Source organism: Andrographis paniculata, unplaced genomic scaffold (assembly GCF_009805555.1).
Source record: "Andrographis paniculata isolate CXL003 unplaced genomic scaffold, ASM980555v1 Contig78END, whole genome shotgun sequence".
NCBI lineage: Eukaryota > Viridiplantae > Streptophyta > Magnoliopsida > Lamiales > Acanthaceae > Andrographis > Andrographis paniculata.
Window position 1 is genome coordinate 3138551 of NW_026137615.1, and position 13968 is coordinate 3152518.

At 28.4% G+C, this 13968-nt stretch overlaps 2 protein-coding genes across 2 annotated transcripts; one reads left to right on the forward strand and one right to left on the reverse strand.

Annotated features, from left to right (window-relative positions):
• Window positions 1-281: 281 nt before the first annotated feature.
• Window positions 282-2715, reverse strand: LOC127239589 (prefoldin subunit 1). The gene is made up of 5 exons (XM_051257803.1): window positions 2589-2715; window positions 2460-2513; window positions 2254-2366; window positions 1992-2076; window positions 282-551 (listed from the first exon to the last, which is right to left on the reverse strand). The coding sequence occupies exons 1-5, from the start codon at window positions 2610-2612 to the stop codon at window positions 441-443; spliced, it is 387 nt and encodes a 128-aa protein (XP_051113760.1). The 5' UTR covers window positions 2613-2715; the 3' UTR covers window positions 282-440.
• A 1803-nt stretch (window positions 2716-4518) lies between these two features.
• On the forward strand, window positions 4519-8066 carry LOC127239704 (probable serine/threonine-protein kinase PBL17). Its single transcript, XM_051257978.1, has 6 exons — window positions 4519-4828; window positions 5667-5977; window positions 6046-6181; window positions 6423-6559; window positions 6654-6777; window positions 7444-8066. The coding sequence occupies exons 1-6, from the start codon at window positions 4750-4752 to the stop codon at window positions 7947-7949; spliced, it is 1293 nt and encodes a 430-aa protein (XP_051113935.1). The 5' UTR covers window positions 4519-4749; the 3' UTR covers window positions 7950-8066.
• The last annotated feature ends 5902 nt before the right edge of the window (window positions 8067-13968 follow it).

The window sequence follows — 13968 nt, forward strand, 5'->3', positions numbered from 1 at the left end:
TTTTAGTAGAATTTGTTACCGTACCGTAAACTTCCAATACAAAAGAAAATTTTGCATAATAGACGTATCATGACCATATCAAAATTCACTATATACAGTGATACCATATATTCGTCCCCATTTATAGTACCATTTTTTCCTATATTTTTATACTTAATACTAAAATATTTTAATTTTTACTTAAATTATAAATATAAAATTCCTTCGAAAGCATATACCAGATACAACAAGATTCAGCGCACATATTGGTATCGTAAGGAACAGGCCAACACATAAAAGCATTTAATCCAAACCCGACCACGTATGACAAATAATAATACCACTGATCGTAATCACATTTATAGAAGCACAAAAATGTAACTGAAATTAAAGCTGTCGACAGAAATGCTAACCAAGAAAGCAACAGACGCACCTCGAAATAATTTCATGAGAAACCAGGCTTATACAGACATCGCCATTATCTGCCGAGCAAGACTGGGATCTTGTTGCAAAAGCTCCCTAAGATTGTTTTCGATTTCTGCCATTTGTTTTTCCAAGTACTCCTTCGACGTCTGTACCACAAGAACAAATACCAGACAAGTGTATATTGTAAGTCCTAGACTTTATATTCAATTTATGCAAATGTTTTTTTTAGCAAAAGTAAAAACATGATATGTAACGGCCAAAAATGTATGATCAATGTAATTATAAGTTACTATATGTATATACTCAAAAATTGCAACCTAACAATTCATGTGCCGAGTGGAAGAGAAATGATAGCAGAGAACACGTCAAATAAAATCATAAAATTCTCACATTGGAAGTACGGGTGCTTATCCAGTAAAAACAAAATCAGATCATATCAATTTGAATTTTTGTATGCTGAAATGTTTGCAGTCCAAAAATTTGAAGCCATGGCTGTACTAAATTACCAATTATTTCAGAATGTTCGACTTGACGTAAATTAAATTTTGGTTTGTCTGATTTCAGAGAGGTTGGTTAATTAGGTTACGCTCGTTCATTGGGTAGGTGGATGTCTTAGGTTCCGCTTTGCTAACACATGAACTATAGATCAAAGATAACAGCTTTTTTTTTTTTTTTTTTTTTTTTTTTTCTGATATACCGATAACACGGTTTCTTTCTCAGGTAATTATCATAAAATTGGCCATAAAAAGCTTTCAAAAATCTAAAAATAAGAAAACATTGAAATCTGAAAGGAGACTAAGCTGAAAGATATCCCATATGCATTATAATTTACTTATTTCAGAAACATATGTCTACTTATGTTTTCAACTTTAATTTAGCACTGTTCATAAAAAATTCCCCCTCAAAAAGTTCACATCCGACACATAATTTTCATTTCAAATATTTCATTAAAAAAAAAAAAAAACTATTTTCTATTCAAAACTTTACATCCAACACTTATTTTCCATTTAATTTTTTTACGATTTTCAAAGTAACCCAAAACACCAAAACGCTTCTAAAACATATCCAAACATAGACATTTTGGCTTACCACAACATCTGCAGCTATGGCTTTCATGAACAGAAAAGAAAATTACTGAAAAAATACACCTTTGCATACGTAAAGCGAGAAATGATGCTACTTAAGAATCAAGATCAACTAAGGGTTAAAGCCATTGCTTCAACAGTTGTCGATATATCGAGGAAAAAATGTGCCTACAAAAATATGTTGCCAATAACTAGAGCAAATGGGATTTCCAAATCAAGCATCTAAAAGAAAAACATTCTTATTCCAAAGCCTCTTATGCTCGGCTCAACATCATTACTTGTATAAAACTTCTAGCAGCTCTTACATATGACATTAAAAACATGTAATTTCTGATTATGTATTGTATTTGTTCCAACAATGCACTATATCCAAATTTCCACGCTAAGAAACACAAGATTTTTGTATTTGCACTTAGTGCCAAAGGATAATATACAATCTCAGTGAGAAGCACTCTTGAAAAATCAGATTTTATAAGCACAAAATTGAACTTCAAATCATACCAACAAAGTGGAGATGGCTGCTTCACTATCCGTAAGTTTTTGTTCCTGTTCTTCCATCAAAGCTGACTTCGGCTCCAAAATAAACCTACAGATTCATATCATCTACTAGTGAGTTCCACAATTATAGGAAAAACAAAATTAAATGTAACAAAATTTCCAATTCATCTATGTTCCTAAGGCAATACAGATAATATCAGAACACAGAAGCATAAAATACAAACTACAAACTACAAATTAAAATTAAGCGTTTGCAGAGACTAACGTTCTCCCAATGGATTTATAAGTATTTGTATCATCTGACAATTGCTTCAGCTCCTCCAAGGTCAAGTAAGCCCGCTTCTTCTCAGCTTCTTTGTTTCGCACCTGATTCTGAACCTGAAAGGAAACAATACACAACCTTTTCTTCATGATTTTGATTGACGTAATCTCAAACTAACGCACAAGTACTATTTACCTACAAACAAGTACCTGCTTCAATTTTCCCGTGGTCTCAATCATCCGACCTTGGATTTCTAGAAACGCCTGTAAATTTTTTTTACAATAAATCATAAAAATCAGCGATTCGAGGATTTATTAAGTAGAAATTGCCGTGCTTACACTTCTGTTTGCTTCGTCTGCCATTTTCGAAGATTCTCCCCTCGTAGATTTGCTCTAAGCTCGCTGAAAACCTTCAAATTTGTCGCCACGACGGGTCACGCAATCCGAACCTTGATTTGCAGCAATCGCTTCCGGTATTTATACTTCTGTATATTGGGCCGACGCATTTTGGGCCTCACATTGTTTTAATGGGCTTTATGATTTATGCTTTGTTTAGTAATTTAAAATTTTATTTAAACGGGTCATAAAAGTATATAATATGTATATAAATAATGATTGGTTTAATAATAAATATTTTAAATTAATCTCCAAAAAGAAGCATAATCCTCGTTCATGGAATATTTTATAAACGATCATTTATAGACTACAGCAATTTTTTTAGAGAAATTTCTAGATATAGTAAAATTGAAATAAAAATACTTCCTCTATCCGGTGAAAGAGTGGTGTTTGTTTTTACTTAGATTTTTTAATATTAATATTATATTAGATTGTAATAAAAAAAATAAAAATACTTATAGTGTAATATAAAAGTAATGATATTTGTGTAATATACTTTAAATGAGAAGAATATTTATTATGTTAAGTAAGTAGTACAATTAGTAGAAAATAATATTCTTATTTTGGGACAGATAAAAATGAAAAATAACACCCTTAGACCGAGTGAGTATGTACCCTTCAAATACGCAAGCAAATATAAAATAAGTCAATATAATTTATTATTTATTAATGGTCAAATGTCATAGAAAAATAATATGTTACATCACACACGACTTTTAAAATATTGACCCAAAGTAATTAATTAATCAACACCTACTCCTACTAAGAAACTAAATTAATAAACTAATTTCATCCACTTATTCTTAAATTTGTTATTGAGATTTCTTAATTTATAAAATATATATATAAAAGAAAGAGATTATTTTATTTGTAAATTGAAAATACAAAAGAACACGTGTCGACATATCATTATCATTATTATTGTTATGGTAATTATTCGGGTCTATTTATCTACATTTATTTATTATTTTATTTTATTTTTTGAAAAGATATTACATATTTTTAAAAGCGTAGAAGTACTATTGAGAAGCGCGTATAGGATGCGGGCGACTGTATGTTTGCAAATGTAGACAAATATATGCTACAAAAACGTTCTCACAACTTGTGCATTGCGAGATTACTAAATTACCCTCCGAATTGTTACAATTATAATTGCATATTATTTTGTCTAAGATCATCTGGCAAAAAGAACATTCTAAGAGGTAGTTTTTTCGGGTTTGAATTTTGAGTTGAGATTTGAATAGTAAAAATTTTGAATTTGAATAGTTGTATGGTGTGATATAAATAAACGATGTAATATTTCGAATGTAAAATTGATTTTTAGTATAATACTCTCTCCGTCCATTAAAATTAGCATATTTGGGTTCGGCACGAGAATTAAGAAAAATGAATATTTTATTGAAAAATGATAGGTAGTTAAAGGTATTTTTTAAAATTTAATTAAAAAGTAAAGTAAATGAATAGAGATATTGTAATAAAGTTAGTGGTATTTTTTTATAAATAGGTGTTGAATTGAGGGTAATAATTAAATGTTGATTTGTTGACTTTGCCAAAATTAGTAATAGGATAAATTTAGTGGACGGATCAAGAAAAATGAAAATAAATTTGACTAACTGTTTAATTTAATATTTTAAGAAAAAAAAAATAGATAAATAGTGTAATTGAGAAAAAATCTCTCAAACAAACACATCCTACTATAATATTAATTGGAAAATATATTTAAAATTTTTTAGTGAATAAAAGGATCCAAAGGGCAAAATGGTAAACTAAAGCGAGCGAAATAAACATCACCGTCTTGGGGTTTGGTTTTGGAGTTTTCCTAAATAAATATTTGTTTGACTCAAAATGGCAACGTTACAATCCAGAAGGTGTCTGCTCCGCTGCCACTGCCAATCTCCTTCACTCTCTTCCTTTCGCCATTCCTCCTCCGCCCTCACTCCGAGTTCCCACCGCTCTACTTTCACGCTCTCGCATTCCCTTTTCGATCATATTCCGCCATTCCAGATCGGATTTAAAGAAAGTGCTGCAATTATTGCGTTGATTTTGTTGTAGTGTCTGACTGGTGGTTGGAATGTGAATCCGGCGAGCGAAACTAGGGCGAAGGATGGGCTCGTGTTTCAGTGTTGAGGAAGACAGACCTCTGCCGACGCAGCACAAATCTTCGACATCGAGTCGGAAACCAGGTTTTGATCCTCTGAACTTGAAGCGTCGTCGTTTTAGTGAATTTTTTGCTTTAGGTTTAAATTGGCGTTGTCTCATTTCGTTTTGGAAGTAGTTAATTGGTTGTTGCTTGTCATTATTCTTCGAATGGTTGTTGGTTAATGCTGTGCTTGATGTTACTTTGGATTTAAGCAATCGCAGTAGTGTTCTATGTATTCTGAAGTTTGACCAATTGTTGTAGTGATTATTAATATGCTTCTGCCTGAATTTGAAGATTTCGTGATGAATTGCTGTATTAGTTCCTGGAAAAGTGTAGCTGTTTACAATTTGGTTTGTTTTCTACGAAAACTCGATATGATTGATTGAGTGAATCTAAGCTTAATTACTTTTAGTGACTGAATATATCTGGTGAGAAAATCTAAGAATGAATGGATCGACAGATTCATAGACATCAATGGTGATGAATTGCTGTATTAGTTCCTGGCAAAGTATTGCTGTTTGCTATTTGGTTTGTTTTCTTCGAACACTTGATATGATTGAGTGAGCTAAGATTAATTTACTTGCGGAACTGTGATTATATCTGGTGAGAAAATCTAAGAATGAATGGATCGAGTGCAGAATTATCGACAACAATGGAGATGAATTGCTATATTAATTCCTAGGAAAGTATTGCTGTTGTTAACAATTTGGTTTGTTTTCTTCGAACTTGATATGATTGAGTGAGCTAAGCTTAATTTACTTCGGGACTGTGAATATATCTGTTGAGAAAATCTAAGAATGAATGGATGGAGTGCAGATTCATAGACAACAATGGTAGGTTCTAATTCAGGTATTAAATTTCTTATTGTTTCCCGTCACAAGGTGTTCGAGAAGAGGCTTCGTCTGCTGCTGCAAAGACAGGCTCAGTGAGTCCCAATACTGTTGTTATAATTCCGAAAAATATTAAGGATTTGCGCAGCAGTCCTGGCAATGGCGATCTTGATATCTTCACATACGAGGAGATGAAGTTGGCGACCAAGCATTTTCGGCCGAATCAGGTACTCGGCGAGGGTGGATTTGGTATAGTCTACAAAGGAGTTATAGATGATACTGTGAGGGCGGGTTACAGGACCACTCAGGTCGCCATTAAAGAGCTTGATCGTGGAGGCGTGCAGGGAGACCGGGAATGGCTGGTAATGTCCTCAAACTCTGTGTTTGATCGAACTACAGAATTTTCTATAGATGGCTTTGCTTATTGCAGGCAGAAGTCAATTATTTAGGACAACTACGGCATCCTAATCTAGTGAAACTGATCGGCTATTGCTGCGAGGGCGACCATAGGCTGTTAGTTTATGAATATATGGCGTCCGGGAGCTTGGAGAAGCACCTCTTCTTAAGTGAGTAGCAAAGCTTTCTCTTCGTAAATATAGTCGATTCAAAGATTTGTATTTTTTCGATTCGGTTATTTTGATTCGAAAGGGGTTGGAGTATCTTAAGTAAAACCTAACATCGAAACCAAATCGAATTTTGTGCCACCAACTGGTACAGAAGGGATTTGTAGAATGGATTTTATTCGATTATAGCGACTACTCTGCCCGGACTTTGCTATGATATTTCTCATGATCGTTCGTCTTGCAGGAGCTCGAGCCTCTTTGATGTGGCATCAACGGATGAAAATTGCTCTTGATGCCGCGCGAGGGCTGGCGTTTCTTCACGGCGTGGAGAAGCCCATTATATATAGAGATTTCAAGACTTCGAACATTTTGCTCGACTCGGTTAGTCGATCCTGTTTGTTCATACATTATCGTAAATGTTCGGTGTATGTATACGTATCTCTACAGCTAAAATGTATGGAAAACGTTTTTACAGGACTTCAACGCAAAGCTCTCCGATTTCGGGCTGGCGAGGGTTGGGCCGACTGGCGATCAAACTCATGTGTCAACCCGTGTTCTCGGCACCTACGGTTATGCTGCCCCTGAGTACGTCATGACCGGTAATTCATTACAATTCATGCTTCTTCTTGTTGATAACAATGTGTAGTTCAAAATTTTCGGCATATACCAAAAATATCGTATATTGTTTTGATATTCGGTATGTCGGTATGTGACGATAATTTGATATATTGGCAACAAAATTATTATTTTTTATCTTGGCTAATTTGCAAAAAATCCCATCTATGCTTTCACGAAATTGCACAAAATTTTTCATACTTTCAAAATTATGTCTAACTCTCTTGTAGTTTCATAAATTCTGCATCTAACTTCTTTGGTCGAGAGATACATGCAGTTTTGAAAGTATAGAGGGTTTTGCGCAATTTTGTAAAATTACGGGTGAATTTTGTTTAATTTAACCTTTTATTTTTTTTTCCTTGAAAATTGTATCAAATTTCCTTGAAGTTTCATAAATTCGGTATCTAACTTCTTCGTCAAGAAAGTTAGATGCAGTTTTGAAAGTACAGAGGGTTTTGCGCAATTTTGTAAAATTATAGGTGAATTTTTGTACAATTTAACCTTTCGGAATGAAGCAGTATATACCGATACCGTACGAGCAATTCGATACACCGAATTTGTACGGCACGGTATTGCTATATTAAAATCATACCGTAATGTCCGGTATTTTCAGTATACCGTATCGAATCATCCCTAATCTTCTGATCCAGGGCATTTGACGGCGAGAAGTGACGTGTACGGCTTCGGAGTTGTGCTGCTAGAAATGCTAATCGGGAGGCAAGCAATGGACAAGAGCCGGCCGAGCCAAGAACACAATTTGGTCGAGTGGGCTCGGCCACTCCTCAACCACAACAAGAAGCTCCTCCGGATACTCGACCCGAGAATCGAGGGTCAATACTCGACGAAAATCCTCGTCAACGTCGCCAACCTGGCGTACCAATGCCTCAGCCAGAACCCGAAAGGTCGGCCCGTCATGAGCCAAGTGATCGAGATACTCGAACCCCTCGTGGCGCAAGAATCGAGCCGAGGAGGAGATGCGAATGTCGCCGGAACAAAAAGCTTCCCGACCACTCCCAAGGGAAGGGATCGGCCCAAAAGCAAAAGTGAACGAGATTCCGGCGGTGGCGGAAGTGGCGGCGCCGCTGCGCCGGGGAAGGGGAAAGAAGTGAATGGTAGGAGCAAGAGTGAACCTCCAAAAAGAGTGGATACTTTTTGAGGGTAGTGTTTTTTAAAAGGTTGTAATGTGAAATCAATGCCTGTGGGACATGGCTCGCTTGTGTTCCTTTGCTCCCCTTTTGATTTTAATAATAATTTCATATTATTATTATTATTATTATTATCCGGTTATTTTTGGAGTACGGTGGGTAAGCAATTCTAAGGAGCTTTGACTCGTAAGATTTGACCAACAAGGTACACTAAAGTAGCCGTATTCGCGTAAAATATTAAAAATATTTTTATATTTATATAATTTATTTCATAAGTCTCATTGTATTTATATTATTATTTTTATTTATACTATATATTAATATAATAATTAATATTAAAAAATCAATATAAAAAAAACTCATATATTATTTTCATGAAACATAAGAAATATTTATATTTATATCAAAATTATTTTATTTTTAAAATTAAAATTTTTAAAAATATATAAAAAATAAAATTTTATATAATACATATTTAAAAAAATAATAAATACAATTATACTTGATATATAAAAGTAAAAGAAAGAGAAATCTCTTGGGCATTCTCATCTGCACAAGAGATTTTTGAATTTTTTTTTTAAGGTTATGTTGACATGGCGCCTATGTGGAAGGAAGACAAAGAACCTCCACGTCAGATGCCATTGTTGCGGCAGCTCTTTATCATTATTATGTACTTCGTTCGTTTTATTTTAATTTTAAATGGTTCTTTTTTTCCTGTCATATTACAAATGACATAGTTCTATTTTTGATAAAATTTAATAAATTTAAATATATTTAATAAATATAATTAATTTTATAACATATAATATTATATAAAGTATAAGATTTATTTTTAAAAAAATTATTTCTATCTCTAGTCAATAAAACATATATTTTTATTTATATTCTTAATTTTGTTTTTATAAAATTTATTTATTTTAATTATAAATAAATACAATATATTTTTTCATTTATTTGTGAATTTAAGATTTCATTTTTTATAAAATAATATTTATATTGTATATATTTTATTAAAATTAAAATAGTATTTAAAATATTTAAATGCATATTCTAAATTTATTTTAATCATATATATTATTTTTTCTAAAACTACAACAATACTATTTACATAAATAAAATGATATTTTTTAATTTAATATTATTAACTAATTAAATTTTATTATTTTAAATATTGCATCACTGATAAAATGAGACATTTGAATTGGAGCAGACATAATATTTTCTCTTCTATTTTCACAACAATAATTTTGAATTTTGATATTATTTTATTCCTTGTAAAAAAAATTATGATTATATATACTCATTCGGGATCGAATTTAAGACCTAAACCAAACTAAAAAAACATCTCACCACTTGTATAAGAGGTTTCTTTTAGCTTTTTTAATATATTACTCCCTCCGTCCGTCTCTAAATGTTACATTTATCTCGTGTGTCATTGTAATTTACATTAAAAATATGTTTATATTTGTATAATATTTTATATAAATATCTTTCTATTAGTACTAATAAAATATTTTTTTTCAATTTTTTTTATTTATACTACGTTTTAATACAATAATTAATATTCAAATATGAACGTAAAAAAAGTAAATGAAACCTTATAGCCGGACAGATGTACAAATATTTTAGATTGTATTTTGGGCTTCAAAAAATTGTGAGTCTGGCCATAGAAAAATTAATTCCAAACAAAATAACATATTACTCCCTCCGTTCCATGTAATATGGGTCTATTATTGTAAATACAAAAATTTAGGTAAAATATAATTAGTAAGTAATTAAAAAATATATTAGTAAAAATAATTAGTATTTAAGATAACTAAATAGTTTAATTAAGATTAAAAAAAATTTAAAATTTAAATTTTAAATTTTAAAATATGATTAAAGTGTATAATCTAATTTTCCAAAAAGTGAAATGACAAATTATGTGGGACGGACGAAAATAGAAAATATGGACAAATTATGTGGGACGGAGGAGGGATTAATATTTATTAATTTGGTTTTAGCATTTTTAATATATTAATATTTTAGATTATTAGGCGACGAGTCCAATTCACGAGGAAAATAATTATTTTGGTCCCCCTCCATAATTCATTATATATAGACATATATATATATATTTGGTAGTATTCAATTATTTATTTATTTTTATTTTTAAAAAAACTCTGTTTGGACGTAGTTTAGATTTGATCAAACTTGATTTAATATAACGAGAGACCGACTTTATATATATATATATATATATAAATATAATAAAATATTTAATATTTCATCCGTCCCTTAACAATTTATTTATTTTTTCATTTTTGTCAGTGTCATAATAAATTATCTATTTTCACTTTTAGTAATTGTACTATCTACCTAACATTACAAATACCTTTCTAATTTACAATATATTATACAAATATTATTACCTTTATATCATACGATACTAACAGGGTTAATTTAGTCTTTTTGTTTACCTTTATTTCTACTTTGTCTCAATATAATACTAATATTTTTAAAACTTAATAAAAAAGCAAATGAATGTATAGATATGAGATGGGGGAATATTTAATATTTATTTAAAAAATTACATGATAAAATTGTTTTTATTTAATTATTTTTTTTTATACTATTTTCATACATGTCCCAAAAATATATCCGAATTTGATTTTGTACACAATGATTAAAAATACTGAAATGTTGGAATAAAAAATCGGGTGTGTTCTTTTTTGAAAAAAGTTTATATTATATATATATATATATTTTTAAAAATTAATATATTATATATATTGGGGGTGCAAATTCAAGTCTCACATTGAAAATTGAAAAGAATATTATACACTTTATAAATCTCGAGGCATTTTGGAGGATATACAAAAACAAATCCGAACGCCCAAAGCAGATATAAATATACTTTATCCATCTAAGATAATTATGTTACTTTTTCATTTTTTAGATGTTTGTTGATCTTATGCATTATTGGTAGTAAGTAAATTATTTTTATTTTAACAAATAATAGTTAAATTGCTATTATTTTTTTTTTTATTTATTCTACTATTTTTTTAAAATTAAAATTTTAATAATATTCTCTTTATTTTATTATTTTTATACTAAATCTATCACTGTTTATAAATATAATTTAATAAACACATCAAATGTAATGTTGGAATTGATTCTCAATGATATTATTATTATTATTATTATTATTATTATTCATCTATTTATTTTTTTTGTTAGTTGTAGGCATGGAAAGTATGATAACATTGTTTATTATCAATTGAAGATCGTGAAATAATAAACAAACAAATATGACAAAAACTTTGATTAATATTGTAAAATCATTTTTGTTAATATATCATTGTTGAATACGACATGTAGAATTATTTAATAAAATATATTGCATTATTATTTGTCTATTGAATAGGACATGCCAAGTTTTATTCTTTTATTATTATTTTTTTAAAAATTATTTTACTATACAATTTTTATTTTTATTTTTAAATTTTAAAAATATATTATTTTTTAATATTTTTTTTAATAAATATTATATCCAAATAATCATTTATATAAAAATTTTAAATTAAACACAAACTACAATATATCCTAATATTTATTAAAATCTAATATATATATATATTTAGCGTTGAAAGTATTTTGTCACCAGTGTTGCCACCCTGCAACACATATTTTTCTATTTTTTTAAATTTTTTTGTGGGACCCACTACGTAAATAATAAAATAAAAAAAATGGATTGTAAAATAATAATAATAATAATAATATAATATTATTTATTTTATTATTTTAATAATAAAACAACTTTAATCTAATAACAACTATGTATAACAATGTGACCTTCTTTATGTGTTATTTTTTTTTTAAGATATATGTAATATTAGAAAGATAAATATATTAAGAAGATAAATGAATTAAATTTTCGGCAGTAACATATAAAATACCCGATATAAATATATTGTTTAATATAGGATAAATAAGTAGATTATACATTATTTTTTGCTTCATTCGGTGATATGTTATATTATCTGGATATGAAAACTAAAAAATAATGATAATAAAATTATGGATGGATAATTTTGTATTATAAATGAGTTATGCATAAGTTAACAGATAAAAATACGGTATAATATTCTGAATTAAAAAAAAATTATAATTTAATTATATTAAAATGACAGTGACAAGTTAATAGAATTTTAACTTTAACTTTGTTAGCTATCTTAAATTTTCTACCGATACAATTTTCAAATGAATTATAATTTTAAAAATTGCTTATAAAAATATAAATAAACACAACTAATATTACATGTAAATATTATTTTTGCAATATTTACATTTAATAGATAGAATTCATCAATCTCGCATACTTAAAATGTCAAAAATTAATCGTGTTAAATATTTTAATTTATTTAAATGATTTTTATATTAAAATATTATTCATTTAATAACAACAATTAATTTTCATCTTTCAATAAAATTTATATCTACCCGTGCATAGTACGGCTCCACGCTAGTTATTTATAAATTGGTTGTTGAAGATCACTATTTTTTAAGATTTTAATTTTAGTTTTTTTTTTAATTATTTAATATCTTAATGTTTTAAAAATATATAGTGTGTGTTTGTTTCTTGATATAATTTGAAGAAATATTCTTTGACATAAGAAATTGTATATATAATATAAAAATAATTGGTTTGTTATAAATATTACTCTCTCCGTCCATTTATAATATATACATTTACTTTTGACGCATTTTTAAAAAGATAATAGTATTTTAATTATAGTGAGTGGTTAAAATTAGTGTGATGATATTTTTGCCCTTTTTTTTTTGTTTAAAAGTAATGATGTGATGTAAAATAAGGGTATTTGTGAAAAAAAAGTAGGATATTTAATAAAATATTTACTTAATTGAATGTCTCAAAATAAAAATATATATAATTTCTAGGTAGAAGGGAGTATTTTAATATACAATATATATATGTTATTCATTCACAAAAGTCAATTTTTTCAGCATAAAATATTATTTTTAATATTATTAACACAATTTTTTGCACTTAAAAATAATACATAAATAATACATCTATCCAAAAAATACATACGTTAACACAATATATAATATATACATTGGATGTGTTTGTTTGGGGATTTGAATTTTGAATTGGGATTCGAATAATAAAAAATTTTGAATTTGAATAGTTGTATGATGTGATATAAATAGGTATTGATGTGATGTTTTGAATGTAAAATTAAATTTTAGTATAATATAAAAAATGAAAAATAACTGTTTGATTTGATGTTTTTGGGTAAAAAAAATGGGATGAATAATGGATTGAAATTCCAATTCCCCAAACAAAATATTAATTAATAGTATAAAATATATTATATTTTAAATAAATAAATATATAATATTTTAAATAAATATTACTCCTTCCGTCCCAGATACCGTGTCTTCTACACTCTAGAGTATTTTAGGAGGGGTGTAATTAGTAGATAATTAAGAATGTATCAGTGAAAATAATTATCCAATAATATAAATAATTATAAATTAAGATTAAGATAACTAATTAGTTTAATTAAAATTAAAAAAAATAAAATTAAAAAATTTAAAATAAGATTAAAGTGTGTAATCATTTTCCAAAAAAAGGAAAGTGACATGGTACGTGGAACAGACAGAAACGACAAAGTAGACATGGTATCTGAGACACGGAGGGAGTAATTAATAGTATAAAAAACACATATTGGTGTGTTTGTTTGGGAGATTGGATATCCAATCCACTGTTCATCCCATTTTTTCCCCCAAAAACCTCAAATCAAACACTTATTTTTTATTTTTTATATTATACTAAAAATTAATTTTATATTCAAAACATCACATCAACACCTATTTATATCACATCATACAACTATTCAAATTCAAATTTTTTACTATTCAAATTTCAATTCAAAATCCAAACACCCAAACAAACACCCATAAACTTAGCATTATATAAGTAATTTCCAATTATTTTCCTATATATACATTCATTTAAGAGTGGAA

Coding starts and splice junctions, on each gene's coding strand:
- LOC127239589 (XM_051257803.1), bottom strand. CDS start 2,612: ATGGCAGACGAAGCAAACAGAAGT. Junction 2,514..2,588: donor CAGACGAAGCAAACAGAAGT/GTAAGCACGGCA, acceptor AAAAATTTACAG/GCGTTTCTAGAAATCCAAGG. Junction 2,077..2,253: donor TATAAATCCATTGGGAGAAC/GTTAGTCTCTGC, acceptor ATGAATCTGTAG/GTTTATTTTGGAGCCGAAGT.
- LOC127239704 (XM_051257978.1), top strand. CDS start 4,750: ATGGGCTCGTGTTTCAGTGTTGAGGAAGACAGACCTCTGCCGACGCAG. Junction 6,560..6,653: donor CGAACATTTTGCTCGACTCG/GTTAGTCGATCC, acceptor ACGTTTTTACAG/GACTTCAACGCAAAGCTCTC. Junction 6,778..7,443: donor CCCTGAGTACGTCATGACCG/GTAATTCATTAC, acceptor CTTCTGATCCAG/GGCATTTGACGGCGAGAAGT.